Source organism: Balearica regulorum, chromosome Z (genome assembly GCF_011004875.1).
Source record: "Balearica regulorum gibbericeps isolate bBalReg1 chromosome Z, bBalReg1.pri, whole genome shotgun sequence".
In the NCBI taxonomy this organism is placed as follows: Eukaryota; Metazoa; Chordata; class Aves; order Gruiformes; family Gruidae; genus Balearica; species Balearica regulorum.
Window position 1 is genome coordinate 16,642,557 of NC_046220.1, and position 21,872 is coordinate 16,664,428.

A 21,872-nucleotide genomic window follows, 5' to 3' on the forward strand; every position below is an offset into this window, starting at 1 on the left:
TTGCTGAATGACTATCTGCAGCAGAGGTCACTCATCAGCACTATATGACTTGCGAATACTGGTCTGAACCAGATCAAAGGACATTCCCATAGACATGGGAGTAGGGCAAGCAGCATGAGAAACACTCTGGACAAGTGTCCTGCTGCCCAGGTATCATGTCTTCTGTGTGCCAGGGGGCTTGTGGACTCAGGGAAAAAAAAAAAAAAAAAAAAAAAGAAAGTGCTTGACCAGAAGCAAAAGACTAATAAATGCAAGAGAGAAAAATTTAAGTTCCATGATCAAGTAGAGCAGCAGACTTTCATAACTTTTGCACTTGGTACTTAAAGCAATCTTGATTTATTCATAAAAATCTAACACAACTGTTTAGTCTGGGTTTGAAACCTCCATCCCAGTTTGGTCATTCTGCAATGCAAAGGAACAAAGAGGAAGAGGATATGGATATTACACTGCAGCAATGCAATTTCTTCTGATCCAGTTAAATGGCAGTAAAAAGTAGGTCAGACTGTAATTGTCACATTTTCAAGGTCAGTCATTTGGGTAGGAAGTTTAATATATTAAAGAAATATTGCTTTTTTGATGTTTTTACTGCACTTAGAAGAGAGGTGACACCTTGCACAGGTATCTTCTAGGTGCAGTTTTTACCCTAGGGAATGGCCCACAGGTGCAGTAGCAGATGCAAGAATCACCCCTTGTTCTCAGTAGCATCACTTCTGAAAGTTTGGCCTATGCAGCTGTGAGGTACGGTCCACTCTCAAGCACAATACAAATACACCAGTAAGCAATACGTGAATTAATGCAGGCAAATTCAGCTTGCGTTCCTTATCGATTTCTATTTATAGAAGAATGGCAGCTGAGGGAGAAAACAACTGCTTTGAAGAAACTGAATGGCTTAAACAACCGAGGCATTTTTCATAGGTCTTTTAGGGTGTTATTTCCTCTGGCTCAATAATGAACATAATAATGGCACTGTCAGACTGATCTGCTCTGAACAGCCACTTACTGCAGCTCTACTCACTCTGCCCACACACAACAGTGACTCCAACAAGAGCTTTGTGAAATAACTGTATGAATTTCACTAGCAATTGACAAAAAAAAAATAAAGCAGCCCTAAAAAACCCCAGGTTTCCACATTTCTAAGAATGTGGCCTGCTTTTGATAGGAGATCTACATTTTATTTCAATTTACACATCTACACTGTTTTCCAATTTTGAACAGAAACATGATTTTAGCAAAGTTATTCTTCTGCATAACAAATAGCATAGTATGAATCCGAGTCAGAATGACAGCCTTTGCTTTCCCACAATGAACTCTGAGAAAGAAGTGGCCTGATGGTAAATATTTTATGTCCAGCCTTCATTTTAGGCACTAGTAACAACAGTAAATACAATTTCAACCTTCCTTCAAATAAGATGAGAATAGACAACTTATTTTTAAAGGATATAAAGCAAACTGTAACACTTTTTATTAAATATGACCTCTGTGAGTTGAAACTCACAAAGATACTTGACATTGCAACCTCCTACCTGTGGATGATTCTTCCAAACCTCATACACAACCCTCAGAACATGGAGTTTCCCCTCATCACTTTCAGCAAGTGTTTTGAAGACTTCATGAAACCTTTTAATAGATGTAAGTAGTCAGTGGAGGGGTTGGGATCAGGTCAAAAGAGCAGCAGATATAAGGCAAGTGGTTTAGATTGGCCAAAAGAAAATTTTATGACTATCTGCAGCAATTCTTGAACGACTATTCCCGGGAAAATATAACCATCCTGAGCTAAAACAGGCTACAAAGACGCGACAGCTCTTAAAAGCAACTTAGTGGTGAACCTGCTCCCTGAAGCTGGGCTACATTTCTCATACTCTTAAAAGCAGGAGGCACTTTCATGCTTTGTGTGCTTATCTATACACAGCTGGAGCAAAATTTGCTGCCTTTTGAGTCTTAGACCTTCCTCTTGATATGTGTTTCCGTAACTTTAGACCTTTATCCAATCTGCCTCTTTTTGAAGGAAATGCTGCTAAAAGCTTCTATTTTAGCAGAGTTGCACTGCCTGCTACACAGCATTCACAACCCAGCTTATTGTAATGTTAACTATAAAGCGTTAAGAGGCTCTTTTTGATCTCGTGGCTGCCACTGTTGGTGTGCAGCAGTGAAAATACCAGGGCTCGAAGTATTCCTGTCACCCTGCCTCCTGTACTACTGATTGCAGGTTACTACCTACAGCTTCTTATCAGCATTGCTTCTATAAAGCTCCTAGGTGCATGTTTTTGTAACAATTTTCTATATCTTTAAAGACAGCTAGAAAAATAATTAAGACGCATGTGACTACCTTTCACATACCAAGACCACTTATGAGCAACTCCAAAACACAGAGGATTAAACATTAGTTATTTTATCTCATTTTGCTAAGAAAGGCGCAGAAAATTCTTTAGAAGTTAAAACGTATCTTTAAGGGATGCACTCTGAAGTATTTTAGAATGGATTTTACTGTGCTTTGGTAGATAAAAAGTTTACAGCAGACTGAAGTTTCATGTTTTCTTTCTTCATTTTTTTATATAGATGTAACTGTTCTAGAGTCATATTCATAGTACAAGATAGTGCAGTGGGAGCTACCCAGTCATTCAAATGTAAGGAGAAACCCTTGTTCCTCACCATAATCAGCAAATGAGTAATTCTAAAATGAAGTAATGTTCAAAACCCTTCTCAGTTGTTTGATTTACATCACATGGCTGTATTGTACAAATTTCTGTAATTCCATTCACATGTATAACCTAAAATTTACACTATCATTCCTTCAGTAAGTAGTGTAATTAGTTCTCCTAATCATATTGCATTGTGGAGCACCTAAAACATTGCTGAAGCTCTCAGTCCAGTTCTTTTATCATGCATTTCACTGTCAGAATTAAACAGCTCTAAGCCCCAAAACAATGCACATATTCCACTTACTTTGCCAGGGCACTGAAGGAGTGGCTGAAAGACTTTGCAGCTAGATGGAGCAGAGTCTGAACAAAGACTTCTATTTTCAGAGGGTTGAAGGTAAATCCTTCATCTGCAAGTTATTTAAAGTCAAAACTATAAGTACTTCAAGTAGAGCATGTAAGCTACTCATAAAAGTGTAGAGATAACTTAAGGTTTTAACTCATTTCAAAAAATAGAGTTTCATCAACAGGGTTTTGCAAGGCTGAGCAGGGAGCTAGTAAAGACTTTCCAAACTATACAGATCTTCAGGCTCCCCTTTTGCCACGGGGAAAATGTGCAAAGAATTCCAGGTCAGTGAAGAAACCAGAGATCCAGCCACCCTACCAACACATAACAGCACTGACAGACGGCAGCAGAGAAAGACAGCAAAGGAAACTGCAGAGGTACACATCAAACTGAAGGCCTGGCAGACCAAAAAGAGAGGAGAGAAAAGGAAAGGGAGAGTGAATGAGAAGAGGGGAAGGTAAGGATGATTAGGGTACAGAGGCTGGCTGTTTATGACATGGGAGAAGCATCCAGCAAGCACGCACAGCAAATATGGGTACTAGGGGTGAATGGTGCCAAGTCCCCTCCTGTAGCTGAGGATGGGCAGGAGGGAGAGCATTCATTGGTGTGTGATGCCTAAAGCAAATCAGGAAACACGACAGTGGATCCCAGGGCAAAAACAGGTCGCTGCTGCTCTCTGCTTGCATAATAGAACACTTGCAAATATTACATAAATATTGAAACCGTCTCCATTGTAAAGATCACTTAATTCTCTGTCTCGCACTCCGCCTCACCCTCTAAAACACATAGGTTTCAGGAATCAATGCTGTCTGTGGCTGCAAAGCTAAAAAGAACATGAGTGGAGTCCCGTTGTGAGTTTGTACCTACGGAAGACTGCAGCGATCATGCTGGCTATCTTATCTGTTGTGGGACTGCACCGAGGGGAGGGAAGCTCTCAGACAGGGCACAAGCACTGAACCTCGGGAGTGAGGGTAACAGCAGGAACTGCACTCTGCTGCTGAAGGCAACAGAAATGTTAAATTCTTTCATGCTACCTCTGTCAATAATCACAAGAAAATACACCTCAAGCACCAGGTTATCTCTGTTAAGAAAAACAGGCCTGCCTCTGCAGGCAAGATGTTTACAGAAAACCCTAATAATGGTGTATTAGTTCAATTTACTGATAAACTGAAAAGGAGAAAAAGCATACAGTTCTGTTAACGACCACACTCACAGCTCTAAAGGATGGCAGATCAGTCTATGCACAAAATAAATAGCAGCCTGCCAAAGCCTAACAGCATATATCTTACCATCATCATCATCCTGGTTTGGGTTAGGCACATCTTTTAAAATGCTGAAGATTTCATCATTACTGGCCTTATTTTTAATTGCGATTGTTAAACAGAGTGCCACAGTATATCCAGGAAGAGACCCTAAACAAAAGCAAAGAGGTCAAAAATATGTAGAAGGCAAGTGAGTATTTTTAACATCAGTTTGCCTCTCAGAGAAACAAGTACACTTCCCAGCTACACCTAAAACTAGCTATTCCCAATATCATTGTCCACATCACTATTCCATAAAACTGCTAAAAGACCATTTCCTGGTCTTCACGTTAAATTCAAAACTTTCAGAAGAACCTGTAGAGCTGAGGTCAGGTAATCACTCTCCTGTCTAAAGCTCTACTTCAGTTTCCACCAATTTCCTAAAAATACAACTTCCTTGTTTTTCCTTACTGTATCTTTGATGATGACACTTTTATGCTTAGTATTGTCTTTATACCAAGCAATAAAAGGAATAATAAGGTATCTCTCTACCTCAATCTTCACATCTGCTGCCTTTGTATGCTTCATTAAACCAAGTTTACTGGTAAAATCCTCTACTGTTTCAGAAAGTTTAAAAAATAAACCCATATTATCACTTCATATGCTGAACTTTTGCACAGTATTGTACCCAACCTGGGGAAACAGATGAATCTTCCAATTTTAGACTTCTGGCAAACAATGCTGCACAATACCACAACAACCTCAGCAAGAGTAACTTCCTGTATCTGGATTTTCTTTTCTTCATAAAGTAACGAAGAGGATTATATTACAGATATCCAGGCTTAATATATATTAATTGCTCACATGAAACATATTTACGCATAAGAAAATCACGCATATTTCAGCTGTATTCTTCTTTATGAAGACAACTGATATTACAATCTAGCATTCTCCCTCACTCTGAAACACTATTTTCTTCAACTTTACCCCTCAGTAACCTTAATACTTACGATTACTTTCATCTCCATATTTGTAAATGCACACTGGATTAGCAGGACTGAGGACAGAAAAACTTGCAGGAACAATGTCTATTATTCGCTGATGGTAGGAGAGTCTGGAAATAACGAGTTTCACAGCAGAAGAATTAAAATGGGAGTAATACCAGGACTAATTCTAAACCAACTGCTTTATAATGTTTTTCTTGTACTTAACTTGCATAACACAAAAATCAGGATGTTTTTTCAACAGAATGGTAGTTTCTGCTGGGTAGTAAGATCTAAGTAAACCAAACTTAGTAGATGCTTTTTATTTGAATTGCTTTATGCTAGAGTTTCATCCTCATACAATTAATTTAGCTTGTGAAAAGATTTAGAGTCTGGTAGAGTATCTTATGCAAAAGCCTAAGATGTGCTGCAGAAAACTAGTAAGACATTGGTATTCAAAGCAGAAAAAATATTAAACTGGATGTCTTCATTTTACTTTCCAGCTTATTTCACTCCCACAAAGGTTTAATTTTGCTACCAGAGTTTTCAGTGAAATGGAAGAGTGCCACAGAAAAACTGCATTCGTTTTGCAGCACAATACTTTCACACTTCCTCTACTGAATTCACCCAAAAACGGATGAATGTTTTCATGTAGGATGCTGAATAACACAGGCTTTTTGAACAGTTTGCTTTTTCTCTCTCTTATCTCAACAATTCTAAGTCCAGCCCTAATTGCGTGCTCTTGTTGTTGGGTTTGCGGTTTTTGTTTGGAGGGTTGGTTGTCTGAAGGACAAGGAACATCAGAGCCACACAGAATAATTAAGATTAGATTCTCGGTTTTTAGTATAACTAATGATTAGGTCCCTCCACTTCTGTGAATGCTGAATACTTTCCAGGAATATCCAGAAGCAAAGATCAAACTTTGCCTTGAATGCAACTATCAAAAGACCTTACTTACCGCATGCACTTTTCCAAAACCTCTCTCACAAATTTGGGTTTGGGCTTTTCAAGGTCCTGAGTAAGACAATCTGACCTATCAAAGGACAGAATGCGATAGCTTTTAGCAAAAGAATTTGGGCTTTAGTGTCTTTTTGGCTTGTTCTAGTACGTACAAAACAATCATGATCTAACACAAACAACTGGAATGCTTGACACTTAGTTTTATGGGGTAGGCAATTTTAAGACAATGAAGTAAGTTTATCACTATTTCCTTATTGACCATTACCATTCTTGGAATCTCATCTCTGTGTGATGTATTTTCAAGTAGCTTCCCTCCCCCACCAGATTAAAAATAATTTGTCCTCACGGTTAGCTAGCTTTCCCTTTCTTTAGGAAAGGAACCTTGTGTGATTTCATAGTTTGTTCATCCCTCACAGGGATTCTGAGCTTCTGGCTGATTTCAGATAAAGAAGCCTCAAATACAGTCAATTGCAGGATTGTGGAAAATGGCAGCTTGTGAAAGAAACCTACAGAAACACTGCCATCAAGGAACATCCAGGCAAAAAACAATCAGCTCTTTGACAACTGCTGCCTGATCAGTCAACATGGATGTGTACTAGAATAGCCATCAAGCACCTAACTCCACATGAGGACAACACAAGAAACTTAAGTAAAGCCACAAAAACGCATCATAAGGGGTGCACCCCTCTCCACAAGGACACTTGGGCAGATCATCTACGGAAAGCATGTACAGCAGCAGGATGTAGAAGCCACTGTAGGGAGGACTTAACCCTGAGGTGATCTCTCTTGCTACATGAGTGCCTGGAATGGAAAGCTCAGGGGAACCCGTGGTTAGACACTGATGGAGTCCAGGGACCTCTTGCTAGAGATGCAAGTTCAAGATTTGGCACGGCAAGCATGGATGTCATGGCCAGCTCTGATGGAACTTTGGGCGCTAGGATTTGGCAGGAGGGAAACAGATCACAAGGTCTCAAGGATAAATGTTACAAAGAAAGGTTTAGGGTAGGACAGAGCAACATCACAAAATTAGTACAGGATACAAACAGCCAGTGCAAACCATTAAATCGGGGAGTCATTTTGGAAAATTTGCTAGCAACTGACTGAGGATGCAGGACAAATTAAATCACGTTTCTACTTCCCCTGTTTAGGGAATGCTTACACTGACTTGAGATTTATCACAAAGTTCACCAGGGACAATAGAGTGACTAAAGAGATTATCAAGATAATCTACCACTGAGTGGTGGTGAACAGATTAAGAAAGATCTCTGAAGAGAAGGAAAGCATTTAACAGGCCCACAATGCTGTGACACTTCCTGGGTAAGTTTGAAATTTTAAGGTTTTGGCAGTATCAGGTTCAAATAAAAAGGAGAGAAACTTACCAATCTTCCCAGCTCCAACGGAACTGAAAGTTGCTCAAGTGGTGAGAAAACCAGTTAATAAATCTTTATTAAAAGAAAAAGAAAGCTCCATTAAATGCCAGAAGTGCAGGAGAACTTTCTGTTGAGATTTTCTTATAAATGCATTCTACTTTTCAAAGGCAAGCTTAAACTCTATAAACAGGCATTTATTTTGACAGATATTAAAAGACCGAGTTCAGAGAGTCAGAAAGCAGCTTTTATGGACAAATAGCCTATCATGTTCTGTTGTTTCATACAAAAATATGACCTATTAAACTAACAATTAAAATGTGAAGTTACTGTGAATATGCAGCTTTCACATTTTTGATGAGTAATTAACAGCTCCTACACAATGCAGACTTCACTTGAAGGGCAAAATCACCACCACTCTCCTCCTCTGGGTGGCATGTACACCATTAACTCCACTTCCCGGACCCCTAGGAAGGAGGCGTAGTACTAGATAACAAAGTACAGTGCAACTACATACAGCTCAGAACACGGAAAAGTTGTCACCAATCTTAACTGTCCTGTACAGACAGCTAGACTTGTGACCTCCTGGGGAGTGTTTCTGGGAAGGAGAGAATGTTTCTGGGAAGTCCTCTACCTTCTCGTTGACTGCTCAAAGCCAGAGCCCAGAAAACATTTTGAATAGCACCAAGAAGTTCTAACAAGGATTTCTGACTACGCTTTCTATAGCATCTTCATTTCTCCTGTACATTGGATATTGAGGAATATTTTCCATTGTCTCCAAAACACATCTACCTGTCCACACATGTTGTATTCATTGAATCCAAACGCATGTAGAGCATTTCTGTGGCTTGTGCAAGCTGGTAGTTTCTTATTAAGGTTAACAGAAGAGCACTAGGTAAGTCAGATGTTATTACTTCCAGATTTTAAACAGAATGTCATCACCTTTTTGTACTGAAAGCTCCCTGAGTCTACTCCAAAATCAGGTAAATCACAGCAAATCCTCAGTGGAAAAAGTGAAGCATATAGTGAGTTCTACCTTCTAATCCCAGTCTGGTTTTCTTCCATTATTGCAATGAGGCTGTTGGCTTCTTCAACAGAAAGCCAGAATTTGCATCACGCAACACGCAAAACTGCACTGATATGAACAGACACTGACTTCCTTATGGCGTACTTCCACAATCTCACCCGTCCAGCTTCGTGGCCTGTTGTTGATGCTTATCCACAAACAAACTTTGATCATCACTGAAGGCTTAAGAAAGTACATCTACACTGACTTTACTCAACAAGGGCTTTATCCTCCTTATGGTGTCCCTATCGACATTAAAAACTCTCTGCATGGATGTCCACCCAATTTTAGAAACAGACTTAGCTCTTATCATTGAGATTATGTGATATGCAAGCAGTGAGTGGCATCATGAAGTAGAATGAAAATTTGAGCATGAAATTACCCGTGGATAGACATCTGTTAACTGTCCTCCCTTCTCAGAGTCTGTAGCTTGATCTAAAAAGATGATCTAACATGATCTAAAATGGCAGCAAAGTAGGTGCAACGTAATAGCCAGAATTAGCTGGGAGTCATGCCTCCTTCCTCAGCATTTAGCCACCCTGTCTGAGCTGACATATGACTATTGACCTTTTGAATGTTTCTAGTGGGAGCACTGAGTGGGAACTCAGGCAAGTTCCTTTAAATCATCTGCTACACTTCCTACTAAAAAAAGGAGTAGGCACACTCACACAGTTGTTAGAACAAAAAAATCAAGTCTGTCACTTCCTTTCTTTCTCAGCCTTTCATGAGCCTGTGACCATGCCACACACTGTCCAGGCCTAAACAGGCTGCAGTGACAAACAGGAGTGTTGTATTTTATCCCCTCACCAAGACAGCCCTTCTTGGGAAGATCGGTGGAAATATCAGAACATTGTCCAGAAAGCTAGAAGAGTCTTGCCCCCTTGGCAGATCTAAACCTGTGCTGTTCTTTCATGTGAGCGCTACAGGCAAAATTTCATGCAGCTGCTGTAAAATAGTACTATAATATAATACATTACTTTATATATTACTATAATAACACTGCCACTATTTACTGCTATCCCATCATCAACAGAACAACCAAACTAAAGACTGCATTTTAGAAATGCTCTCCAGCAGTGCAGAAAGGATACAACTTGTGGTAAAGAGCCAGGCTGAAGTTTGCACAGTTCAATCAGGAGTGTTGTGTACATGACTTCAATGTGCGGTGGAGAGGGAAGTTGAAACAATTCTGCAAATATTACCTGTAGGAGAGCAAAGAACAGAATCAAAGCGCAGTCTGACGCAGCCTGCACAGCACTCAGCTTCGCAATAGTAGCCACCAATCCTAGACAATTACATACCCACTAAGGCTCATATTATTCTGTCAGCTGCAAGTTCCAGGAAAAATAGAAACTTATGAACGTAGTGATAACCCTACATTGTACTAATACAGTCCACTCTAATTGTGATTATCATTTCATACTAACATAATACCAGCATTATGCATTTATTATGTCTAACAAATACACCACAAAACTGTAGAAATGGGCATAGTTATAATATGACCTACTGCATGATCTGAGAAAAGCAGAAATAATCTGGTAGTGTTAAATAATAAATATAAATATTAAACATATTAAATGAAGCCCAAGCATTTAGCATGAAAGTCTATTTGCATTAAAATTACATCTATATCTTTTCCATTATGTCCTTTTTTCTCCTATACAAAGGCTTACATAAATAAAGCCACAACTTTCAACTGAAAATTACAACCAGCATTTCATACAACAAAAATATATGCTTAGTACCCCTCAGCACAGGAACCTTCTAAGAAAACTGAAAACAATTCTGCAGTCATGTTTTTATTTTCAATTTGGCCTATAAGAACAGCATGTCAATCATTGCACAACATTCATCTTCGAGTTTCTGTTTATTTTGCATGCCGTTCTCAACTAGATTTAAATTACATCAAAGTAATCAGGAAACTTTGATGCATTATGGTTGGTCAATTTCCTCTTTAACTTTAAATTTCTGAATAAATACAGAAGAATTGAACCTTAAATGAGTAAGCTTTAGAAAATCTTACTGATGGAAGAAATCAACATCCATTTATAGATTCCACAAACAAGCACATGAAAACACGTTGACTACAACTTGTTATTCTAAGGAGGGACTTGAAAGCATGAAGAGACTATAAGGAGCTGGAGAACCTTTCTGTGACAGTATTATTTGGACATACTGTTAAGACAGATATGTCAAAAAGGTAGAGGGGAGAATCCTGTTAGGTACAAAACTGCTCCCTTTCTCAACATAGGAAATAACAACTGGATCATCAGTCAGTATCTGTTTGACCCACTGCATAAAACGGTATTTGTGATATTCATCACACATTCGTTTAAATTAAAGACTAAATGTTTCAAACTGGCATACCGTACTTTGTGAAAACAACAAGGCCACAAGAAAGATCAGGACACTGATGATCTCAATGCCCGAATTCCGTTGAGTGTAAGCTGTACCAAAAGCTGTAGGAGTGCAACAGGGCACAGCAGCCCAACAAGCCAATGACACTGGCCAGACATTCTCTGTCCAGCTACCAGAAATACCTGCATGTGCGTCTGTAAGAAGCTACTGAGAGCAACGCGCTGCATTTCTGTGCCCTGCACAGATTCCAGGTAGCATGGGGAATTCTGTGCTCGGCTTGACAAACTACGATGTGGAGCCTTACGGACCTCAAAACTAGGCATACTTGAGAAGGTACCAACAACCACTTTCAGGCTACATTTACTTTGCCTAACTGTAATGTTCTGAACATTAAGTAACACTTTATTTGTTAGACTGTATTATTTCTACAGTTACGTGACTTACTGAAAAAGTTAGTGAAATTTCACAGATTAAAACTGTTAAACTCTTGTTGAAAGCAACCTATCGCCAACTTGGTTGTTAAGAGAGACCTTACAGGGGAGCAGTAGTAAGCAGAATGAACAGAAGCCTGAAAAAAAGCATGCTAAGCCTTACAAACTCGAGCTTCATTTAAAGTAAGCAGTCATAAACAATTAATGAAGTTAACATTCTAAAATAACTCAGTATTGCAAAAAAAGGGGAATTATTACAGTAATAGCCAAAGAATTTGTACACCAATCTTGAACTTCTTTCCAGTAATTTCATCTACGCAAATCTTTGTTATTTTCACATCCTGCAAGATTCCGAATCAAAAGAACTTCCAGGGCCTTTAGGTAAGTTTCTTGGCATTACGTCAGCTAGGCATAAAGCACACAACCATACAGCCATGCACAGCACCTGAAGATACTTAAGACAAGACCACTGAAGATACTTTGATGTTAAGGCAGAAAACTATTGTTAAAATTAAGATTTCTCTGTTCTGAATTCAGAGTACAAAAAGAACAAGCTGACCAAAAGTAAAGTAACTTTACAGCATTCAGAATATCTGGCATTTTGGTACCAAGAGGAATTCTCAATCCCGCTTTTAAGATAAATCTCTACATAACATTATTTCTTGTTATAATTAGATCTGAAATTCATACTTACAGTTACTTCGTCATAAAGCTTTTATATGACAAGTTGCCATTATTACTGGAATCTCTTAATCCCTTTCAACTTTTGACGGAAATTAATGAAGTTTTATCCAGCTATACATCTTGAAAACAGACCCTTGAAAGTAGGCAGAAAAAGAAAACCTACACTGCTCTTCTGATACACATTATGGTTATTTAAAATTCTCCAATATGGAAGACACCCTGAGGAAAGACACTGTTATTTAACTGCAAGTTTGTTTTGTGGCCAGTAGAACAAAATTATTTAGAAGATCCAAACATAAAATCATGCAGAACGGCTGAGTCTGGCTGGAGATCATCTAGTCAAAAGTTCCCTGCATAAAGCAGGGTCACGTACAGCAGGCAGCTCACGGCTGTGTCCTGTTAGGTTTTGAACTTCTCCAAGGATAGAGACTTCACAACTTTTCTGGGCAAACTTCTCCAGTGTTTAATCACCTCCACAGTAAAAAAAAAAAGATTTTTTTTTTTTTTTAACATTTAAATGGAATTTCCTGTATTTCAATTTGTGTCCACTTCGTCTTGTATTTTAATTCAATTTTTTTTAAGCTAAAAGTGACTCAAATTTAGCCATCCCTTAGACTGCATGATTAGAAACATCATATGTAAAATTTTAAAATGCTACAACCCGGATTGCTAGTGCACTAAGAAATTTCAGTACTTGACCATAGCTCCCATGCACCAATTTAAAACGACAACAAAAAGCATAAAGATAACACTCAACTGTATATAACATTTAAATGGTTCATTTAAAAACCACTGGTTGAATTCAACAAAGTTCTGGTTGACCCCTACATCAAACTATAATTTAATGGACCTATCATTGAACTAACTGGGCCATGTTACTCATGTACAGAGCTACAGAAGAAGTTACCTATAAAATCCATACCTCTACTATGTGGTAGTTCAAGGGGATCTTGTTATTTCCTGGATAGCTCAACAGCTGTGCAGCACTGGAAAACCATAGATACATTTAGTTCAGAACATAACACAGCAAATATGATGTAAAGATCAACTAAGAAAGTTACAGAAAATGCTTAATTCTGGGCAAGAGTTTACACAAAAGCAGCACAACAAATCAACAATCCTTCTAAAGTCTGTCCATCAATCCACAGAACACTTAAAACATGCAGCACAAAAACACACCAGCATTGCCTAAATTATGGTTTCTAATGATGTATTTTATATCTATGTAGTTAAGGCACTCGAACAACATACTGCTATACAAAATAGTTTTGCATAAATAGTCATGGTGATCTGTAATTCTGGTATGCATATATGAAAAGGAAAAAAAAAACAAACCCCAAGCAACAGATGTTCAGAATCACTTGAAAGCACAATTAAACTAATGGGTTATATAAGAAACTCTCAGGCTTCAAATGCTTCATAATTTAATCAGCTTATTATCACCTATCATTATTAGAAAGCAAATAACTGCTAATTCCTTGATTTTACTTCCACCTCTGGCAAATCTTGTATCTCCCTCTAGTCTTCTACTTTCCTCTGAGAAATAAGAGAGTATTCCAGTAACTGTGACAACCCTGAATTTGTAGTTTCTGCTGAATCAAAAAGCTGCAAACAAAAAACTTTATCACTTGCCATCACCAAAAACATTGTTTCTGCCCATTTTTTGTATACTATACAAAGACTGGCAGTTTTCATTTGGAAGTATGACACAGCCAATTATCTGTGGCAAACCATCTCAGTTCTGAATTACCCACATCAGATATTGCTCAGGCAGAAATGAAGAAAAGTGCCCTGACTGTTTCCTGGCACAGCTGAATTCAAACTAATGAAATCTGCTGGCCCCGCAACGAGTTCCCAGAGTGAGCTCAATTATGTCTGCCAGGTAATCCCAAAGAGAAGACTGCAACAAGGAGGAGTAGGAAGCAAAATTGTGTTCATAAACAATCAGCTGCAGATGAACCAGCCCAAGGCTCACTATGCCCCAACAGATCAGCTGCTTCAAAATTCCACAAAGCATAACACAACCACACTCTTCACAGTGCTTCCACAAAAAGGTGTGTCTGCGTATTTTTTGCAGCAATTCTTGTATTACCAAGGAATTCTGTTCCCAAGGAGCCACCTTCCCCCTGAATCATACAGACTCGCCATTATCTGGATATTACAGACCCACAGTATTCCAAGGCAACCGTTTTAATATACTTAAACGTAGTAAATCAAGTTCATCAAATGCTCTAGGAAATGTTTAATCTCAAGCTCTTGTCTATACCAGTGCAGGACTCTACATATCCCTGATGGCACCAAAGCCATGGTAGCATATAAAAGGTGCCATGCCCCCATAGTGCTAAGCTCTTCCTACCAAGTCTTTCTCTCTTTCCAGTGGGATTTGATGATGCAGTGAAGGTTCTCTTCTATTACAAATCGTTCAACAGAGTGGCTGCCAGGCATGACAGGGCCCTGGTAAAAGAGAATTAAGACTCATGAACGATCACTGCTAATGCAGTGGTACTACATACATCTACAGGTGGAAAAATTAGTCCATCTTTCACATAAACACAGTGAGGTCTCAGCTGCCCTGTATCCTTCCGGACTGAGAAACTGCTGTGATATGGTCCCACACAAACCTCAGATTGATGTTTAAAACAAAATGAATACTAGGACTCATTAGAAAGAGAATGGAAACAAAATTAGAGAACATGATCATAAGTTCACAGAGCATCCACTTCTTCCTTTGCTCTACAGAGCCATCAGGCAGGCTACTATCATACAGCCTAGAAAAAAAAATAAATCTCACTTGAGCTGGAATATGATAAAAGTAAGTCAGGAATGGCCAGGATACAGCAGAAAGAATTCACAGTTGTGGTCTTGTTCATTGCAAAAACCAGCAGTCAATAAATGAAGGTAAAAGGCAGCAGACTTAAAGCAAAGGCAGGTATAAAAGCACTTGGGGAAAGTAGTATATATTCTTTTCCTATTCTTATACACTTTTGTCTATATATCTGCTGTTGGCCAATGCCGGAGGCAGACTGTTGAGATAGATGGATCTTTCAACTCCTTGCAATTAAGCACTCGTTTGTTCCACAATATGGATCAACGGATTTTAACAGAGGAGTAAACAACAGTCTCTAAACATTACAATAAATACCTAGCCTGGAAAAAGACTCAAGTCACTGACTTTACGGAAGGAAAGTCTAACTCTGTGAATGTAGTTTTACTGGAGACATTAGAGAATTCTACCAACATTGTCATTCTAAATGAAAGTATCACAACATCTCACTCCCTAAATTCTGCTCCTCACAGATCTGCTTTGTACAGTAACTTGGTAAGCTACTTCATTTCTGCAGAAGTACCAAAGCAGAACTGCTGCTGGTCTTCAAACCACTCACTGTCCTGGGGAGAGGGGACATCACATTTTGACCAATATTGTCTCAGGAACCTAACTGTGAAATCTGCTCACCACCTCCCCCCAGCAATCACATACCTCAGGGTCATCCGTATAGTCAAACATCCTAAAAATAACCCTTGGCATTGGGTAGACTGAATCTTCGGTGTGAGGCGGAGGAGTGAACGGAGGCAGATTGTGTTGCAGTGCCTCACAAAGAATGCTGTCAAAAGCCAAGTAGGGCCTCAGAATGTGTCGTTCTTGCCAACGGTCTTTTTTCAACTTCTGAATCTGAGACCAAAGGCAGTCTAAATACTGAAGGAAAAAGGTGAGAAACATCAGATGTGCTGTAACAAAGCTAGCAGCTCCGTGAACTATCAGAAACATATTTCTTAAATTCCGCATTGCATTCAGGGAGAAAAAAAAAGTTTCTTAAACTGCTGATTCAGTAAACCAAGAAATAATTTAATAATTCTAAATGCCAGAGCTGCTCCTAATTCCACACAACATTATGTCAGTAAAATTTAGCTGCTGGCGGGTTTTTAAAACACCAGCATGCAGGCCAGGAATCTGAGCATGACGGTCATCCTTTGAATCTGCCAGTGAAACTACAGCAGTGAACATTACCTTAGTCACTGCTCATTGGTGGTATTAAAACAGACAATAAAATTGGAAAGACATTCCGTAGGACTGCGATGCTGTTCCCAAAGCAATCAAAACTAGCAGCTACTGCATATTCAAGACAAATACAATACCATCAAATATTAAATACCTTTGCCATGGTTTTCAACACAACCGTGAGTCCCAGCATTCTCCCAGAGATGGCACAGACACCTGTGCAACTGGTAATAGGCTTGCTTTGTTCAATTACTCTTTTGCTAAAAGCAGTCCAACAACTCTGGAGGCCTGTGGCCTTTCTGAATGCAAGTTTCAACTTATAACTGGTGCAAGGAATGTCTTTACATGTAAGTGCTTTTCATTTACTGAAATTATCACACTACGAAAATGGGAGCAAAACTACTAACAACTAGCAGCAGAAGTGAACAGTCATGTTTACAGTACTCTGGGTAACGCATGGTCTCAAATGCTAATCTTTCCTCTTTTGAGCTAAATAATGAAATTCAGATATTGGGCAAGCAGAATATTCACATTGACAAAGAAATCATAATCAGACATACTATCTCTCCAAATTATGATTAACAAAATCATTGTTAAGAGCATGATTTAATCAGAACAGTGAACAAAATGTAAGAAGGCCAAACCAAAACTTCCCAGAAGACCAGTTTAGACCTTTACTTTCCAGCTAAGTTTGTCCTAAAACTTAGTGGAAAGAAAAAAGCCCAAGAATATCTGAAAACGCAAATTCCACACCAAACTAGCCAGATACCACCTCCCCCCTCAGTATTTTTTGCTTTATTGTGAAAGATGGCACAGTAACTGCTGCATACAGTTTCTACTTATTTGTTTAGCACTTCCTAGAGCTGAGAAAGCAAAGCCACTACAAAGGTTTCTTTCTTGCAGAGGGAAAACGTCAAGGGATACGTAAAGAATTACGTTCTGCTTCTCACAAGGGTCCTTTTAACATGAAGCCCTGTACCTGCAATTCCAAAACAAATACTACAATTTACAACCATTCCTCACTTCATAACATTTCCTCAGGAGCCTGTCAGCAAACAACAAAACACTCTTCTACTCGGCTCCATATAAACCTAAATGTAGGTCCAAGACTTGGAAGATAATTCCTCACGTAGAACATGTTAGAATTAATGACAAACAGGAGACAATTCAAAGCATTAATACTTTTAGAAGTCCCTTTTAATTTCATGATTAAAGAACACCTTAGTAAATAATTGGTTTTTAAACTTTCTGAAAGAATGCAATGTAAAGTCCACTCACTTCTTCTTGTGGATGTGGTTTATCAGCAGTCCAAACTTGTAGCATGGGTACATGAATCTTCTGGCGGCGCCTGTTTACACAGGAAAGAACACCTGACTTTTAAAAGACTAATTTAGGACAGCAACTTTTTCTTATTGCAACTGTGCTACTATTTGATCTTTTCAGCTGATGAAATCTACAGTATATAAAAACCAGGTCTGTGATTACTTAAAATACTTCTATTCTCATAGCTTGGTGACAATGTTAACTTGAAGCATCTATACAGGAAGCAGTCACATTGCAGAGCACTAAAATAACAACCTATCAGTGGCCACAGCACTTAACACCTGTACCTGCTCCAGCATGAGCAGAACAAGACCTTCAATGTATCCCAAAAATAGACAATAAAAGTTTCAAATTCAAAAATTCTCTCTATCTATTCTATTTTCACATTTTCCCACACACACAGAATGGTTCAGACCTAAGACTTCAGAACTTAAGTGAGCAATAATCGAAGCTATTAATCCATACTTGAATAGATGCTGAGAAGAGTATTTTTAATGGGTCCCAACTTACTTCAAATAGCTTTCTGTCTGGGACAAGAGGCGATCCATTTCAGCATCCTTTTTCTCATATAACTCCTTTCCAACCCAAGGCAAAGATGACAGAAATGCAAACATATACCAGTCACATCGTACCTATAGGAAAGGAATATACTGAAATCTAAGTATACGAGTAAGCTCCAAAAGATTTCATACACACACCCCATTTTAATTTAAATTAATACTTTAGCAAAGCTATTGTTTTGGGAGGATGTAAAGACCAGCAGCTAAAGACCGGATTGGCAAGCCATGAAAAAAATGCATTCTTGCTTGAAAAGTATCACTTTTAATTTTAACCGTGACTTAAACAATGGTATCACTTTCACAGTCCTTCCACAGACTGTCCATACAGCAGAACAAGCCAGGCACTAGGCACTTGCCAAAGTACAGTAAAAGGAATCCACTTCAGCTACCGCACCATAAAGGACCATACTTTCTTACTGTATGCATGTATTTTCTACCCGCGACAGGCTCCTTTCACTCATGCTAAGAAAACTGCACATGACAGTTCATTTAGTTTGCTATCTCCAAAACTTTCCTGTTCTAAGCATAAGCACAGAAGCAACGGTATAGAAAAATTGTGAAAACAACACTAGAGGAGCCTACAGATCGTTTCCTTACTTGGGGTACATCTTCTTCCTGTGTAACACTCACAAAATTCTCAAACATAGCTACCATCGAAGGCGCAGCTATTACATGACAATTCACAAGATCAGACAGAAAACGAACCTAAAAGACCAAAAAAATTGTTTTAAATTAATACTTCTTAAATTGATAGCACAAGAACAAATAAACGTTACTTAACAAAAAAAAAAAAATCAATAAAAGTAAAATATTCATTCAGTACTGCAAAGGCAGGAATACTGCACACCGTACAGACTCACCTTTCAAGTCTGGCAAGCAAGTACCATAAGCATTGTCTAATATATCATTTATTATAATGCCTGTAGTCTGTTTTATGACAATAACATCACAAGGATAGTATTTCTAATTAAGGAAGAGTGTACGCAAACTGGTACTACAGAAGAAAATACTTGTGCTTCTATCGTTTCTAAACGGTATCAGATCACTAAAATTACAGAAATGGAAGGAAAAAAACTTCTAAAAAGTTGAAGATGGATTGATCCATTGCTTCATGAGTCCAGATGTGCATCAGGAAACAGCAGTGCTGAATCTGTATGCCATTATACATGATTAATTTCTATAATTATTTATTCATAAATACAGACACTTACACTGAAATAGCCTATGTAAAAAGTACTAGCACTTTAAGGTTTCAGAAATGTGACAGATTGATGGCGTGCTGGGAATCAAATAATCTTATTTGCCTGGGAAGAAAAAAATCTCCATGGCAGGAATATATCCTTAATTTTGCTGCACTGTAATAAGAAACCCAGACTGACAGAAGTGGCAATTTAAGTAGAAAACATCTGGTGCGGAGTGGTGCCTCTTTTTTTTTTCCTCTCCCCTCTCTTTTTATTTGTATTCTGCCTTCAGAATTAAACAAGGCCCTGGTAAGACCCAAGCCCTCCCAGTATCACCACAATCTTAACAGACAATATGGGCTGAAATTCTAGGAATTAAAATAATATTTTTTTTTTTCTTAAAGGCTCATTTTTTCTTAAGGGCACATTCACAAAAGGTAGTCCAAAAAACCAACACAGGTATTTTAATCTGAAGGCAGTCTTGGGAAAGCAATTTGGGCTAAACAGACAGTTCAGTATTCAAAGAGCAACTGCAACAGAGTAAAGTACCAAATTCTTACTTTCCAGATATTCATTGCTCTGAACAGTCTTTGAAAAGTCTTTGACAAAGCTTAGGAAAGATTTCCACTGCCACTCCCTTGGTTGCTGCTCTCACAAGCGATTTGTATATGAGCGTGACCAGAGAAGGTGAAGCTGAAGGCAAAGGACAGCACACTCAGAGTTTCTAATTAGCAAAAGTGTCCCACAGCTGAACAGCAGTTGCTTGACACAATGCATTGAAATACTAGAACCTTAATTTTCACCAGTGGGCTTCAAATAATCTGGGGACCTTGGCACTGGGCTTCAAAATCAGACACTCCTGAAGTCCTAACACCTTTTTGCAGACAAAATCTATAAGCAGCAACAGCAGAGCAAACGGTTTCAAAGACACACAACAGTTAAAACTGCCTGCTTGAACTTCATCCCTCATTAGCAGAATGACAACACAGGCCTGATAACAGCCATCAAACATAGCTTTTAAGAACCAGACTGTTCATTTTCTTCTCTTTTTTTTTTCTCATGTCAGTCACAAGAACATCATACTCCTCTGAACACAATAAAAGTGCATGACTTTCATCTATCTTTTACGTTTGACTGTAGAACAGGTAGGGGGAGGCATCTCTGTTTATTGCAAATTAATTTGTCACTGGGAAAACACATAGTTGCAAGTCAATTTTGCAACTGTAATATGATTTCTCTCTCCTGAGGAAGGAAAATACTTCTCACATAACACAGATTTCCTCTTGGTATATGTACAGTGCACTTGTCACTGATGCCAGAGGAGACTGTAAAACACACTGAAAAGCCCAGCTCTTCTGGAACAAAAAGGTGAAAGAAGGAAGAGAGAAAAAGGATGAGGAAAAATGTACACAAACCCACCAAACAAAAAAACACTTACTAAATGCACAGCTTCATTATACATATTGACTTTCAGACATTCTTTAAGCTGACGAATCATGGCTTCTACAAATTCCCCACCAAAATTGTAGTTCCTGGCATTCAGCAACCCAACTAGTGTCGTGTAAACAGTAAGCTTTTCTGGTAACAGACGTGCACTGACACAGAAAAAGAAACATGGTGTTAGTTGTTTATTCATCGTGTGCCAATTGGCAACTGCATAACATCTTAGAATCTGCTTATTGTAAGTTAAACTTGTCTCACGAGGAAATATGAAAAAAGTGCAAGTGTGATCTTATAGTTCAATCCCATGGTTAATATTTTACAATATTTTTTTTTTAACCAGAGCAATTTAGAAAGGGTGGTGCCACTCTCAAATACATTTAAGGAATTTGCTTTTTATTTGTATCTAATTCCTGAGTGTTCCAGGGGGTTGGTCAAATAATATAAGTGACAGAATTTATGCAAGGATGCAAGAAGTTGTTTCAAGTTTGTAATTTAGAAATAATTTTATTATACAGCATCAGCAAGATTACACAAGAGGTGTACACATTTTATGCTATTAATTTTGATTCAAAGTTTCCCAAGTCGAAGTAACTGATTTTAAGCACAGCATAGGGAAAGTCAGGTCCTACTGTAAAGAATTAATTTTCCTCAACCATTTTTATATGCATGTTAGCTAACTCTATGCTTTCAGAACTGTCTTACTGCTATAGGGGAAAAAAAAGTACTATTTACTTCAGAAACATTGCTACAAAACATATTTAAGGTATCTGCAAAACCATAGCATGGGCTGGAACACTCTCCTTCTTCACACCACTCCTTCATAATTCTCTTACCTACTACCACAGACCCCGTACAATCCCTCCTTCAGACACTGCTCAGTGACCCTGACACTGGGCACCTCTGCTCCTGCACTTTGCTAGGGAGAGGAAGGAGAGCTGCTCGCCACCAGAGAGCTTGCTTGTAGCTCTTCACACTCCCAGCTCCCCTCCTCTAGAGAATGGGCTTATGAAGACACAAGCATCTCATTGTCAGAAAAGAGTAACAGGCAACGAGGAAACAGTAGAGGTAGTAAGACTAAATAAATGCTAGCAGCCAATAGCTTTGGTGCTCTTAAGCATTTTATTGGGAAACAGGATCTTGCCCAGCATCACTGCATTCTCATTACTACTGAAGAGCAGCTCTGAGGTTTCCTGTATCTGCTTTCAGCCTTTGTACACATTTCAAGTCCAAGCAACGTAAAGAAGTATTTTTCATTAATTATACCTAGTATGCAACAAGCTCTTTCTTTTGTTT

The 21,872-nt window shown here is 38.6% G+C and overlaps 1 protein-coding gene across 1 annotated transcript in view; it reads right to left on the bottom strand.

The window, feature by feature from the left end:
- Window positions 1-21,872, bottom strand: part of NCBP1 (nuclear cap binding protein subunit 1) — a 31,529-nt gene that overhangs the window by 8,235 nt on the left and 1,422 nt on the right. Inside the window, exons 4-18 of the mRNA XM_075740074.1 lie at window positions 20,575-20,731; window positions 18,553-18,660; window positions 17,906-18,027; window positions 17,351-17,420; window positions 15,554-15,769; window positions 14,432-14,529; window positions 12,998-13,061; window positions 9,691-9,801; window positions 8,326-8,390; window positions 7,546-7,608; window positions 6,165-6,239; window positions 5,234-5,337; window positions 4,272-4,394; window positions 2,944-3,046; window positions 1,524-1,617 (exon numbers count right to left, since the gene is read on the bottom strand). Of these exons, the coding sequence (XP_075596189.1) occupies window positions 1,524-1,617; window positions 2,944-3,046; window positions 4,272-4,394; window positions 5,234-5,337; window positions 6,165-6,239; window positions 7,546-7,608; window positions 8,326-8,390; window positions 9,691-9,801; window positions 12,998-13,061; window positions 14,432-14,529; window positions 15,554-15,769; window positions 17,351-17,420; window positions 17,906-18,027; window positions 18,553-18,660; window positions 20,575-20,731 (1,573 nt within the window). The remainder of the gene's footprint in view (window positions 1-1,523; window positions 1,618-2,943; window positions 3,047-4,271; window positions 4,395-5,233; window positions 5,338-6,164; window positions 6,240-7,545; window positions 7,609-8,325; window positions 8,391-9,690; window positions 9,802-12,997; window positions 13,062-14,431; window positions 14,530-15,553; window positions 15,770-17,350; window positions 17,421-17,905; window positions 18,028-18,552; window positions 18,661-20,574; window positions 20,732-21,872) is intronic.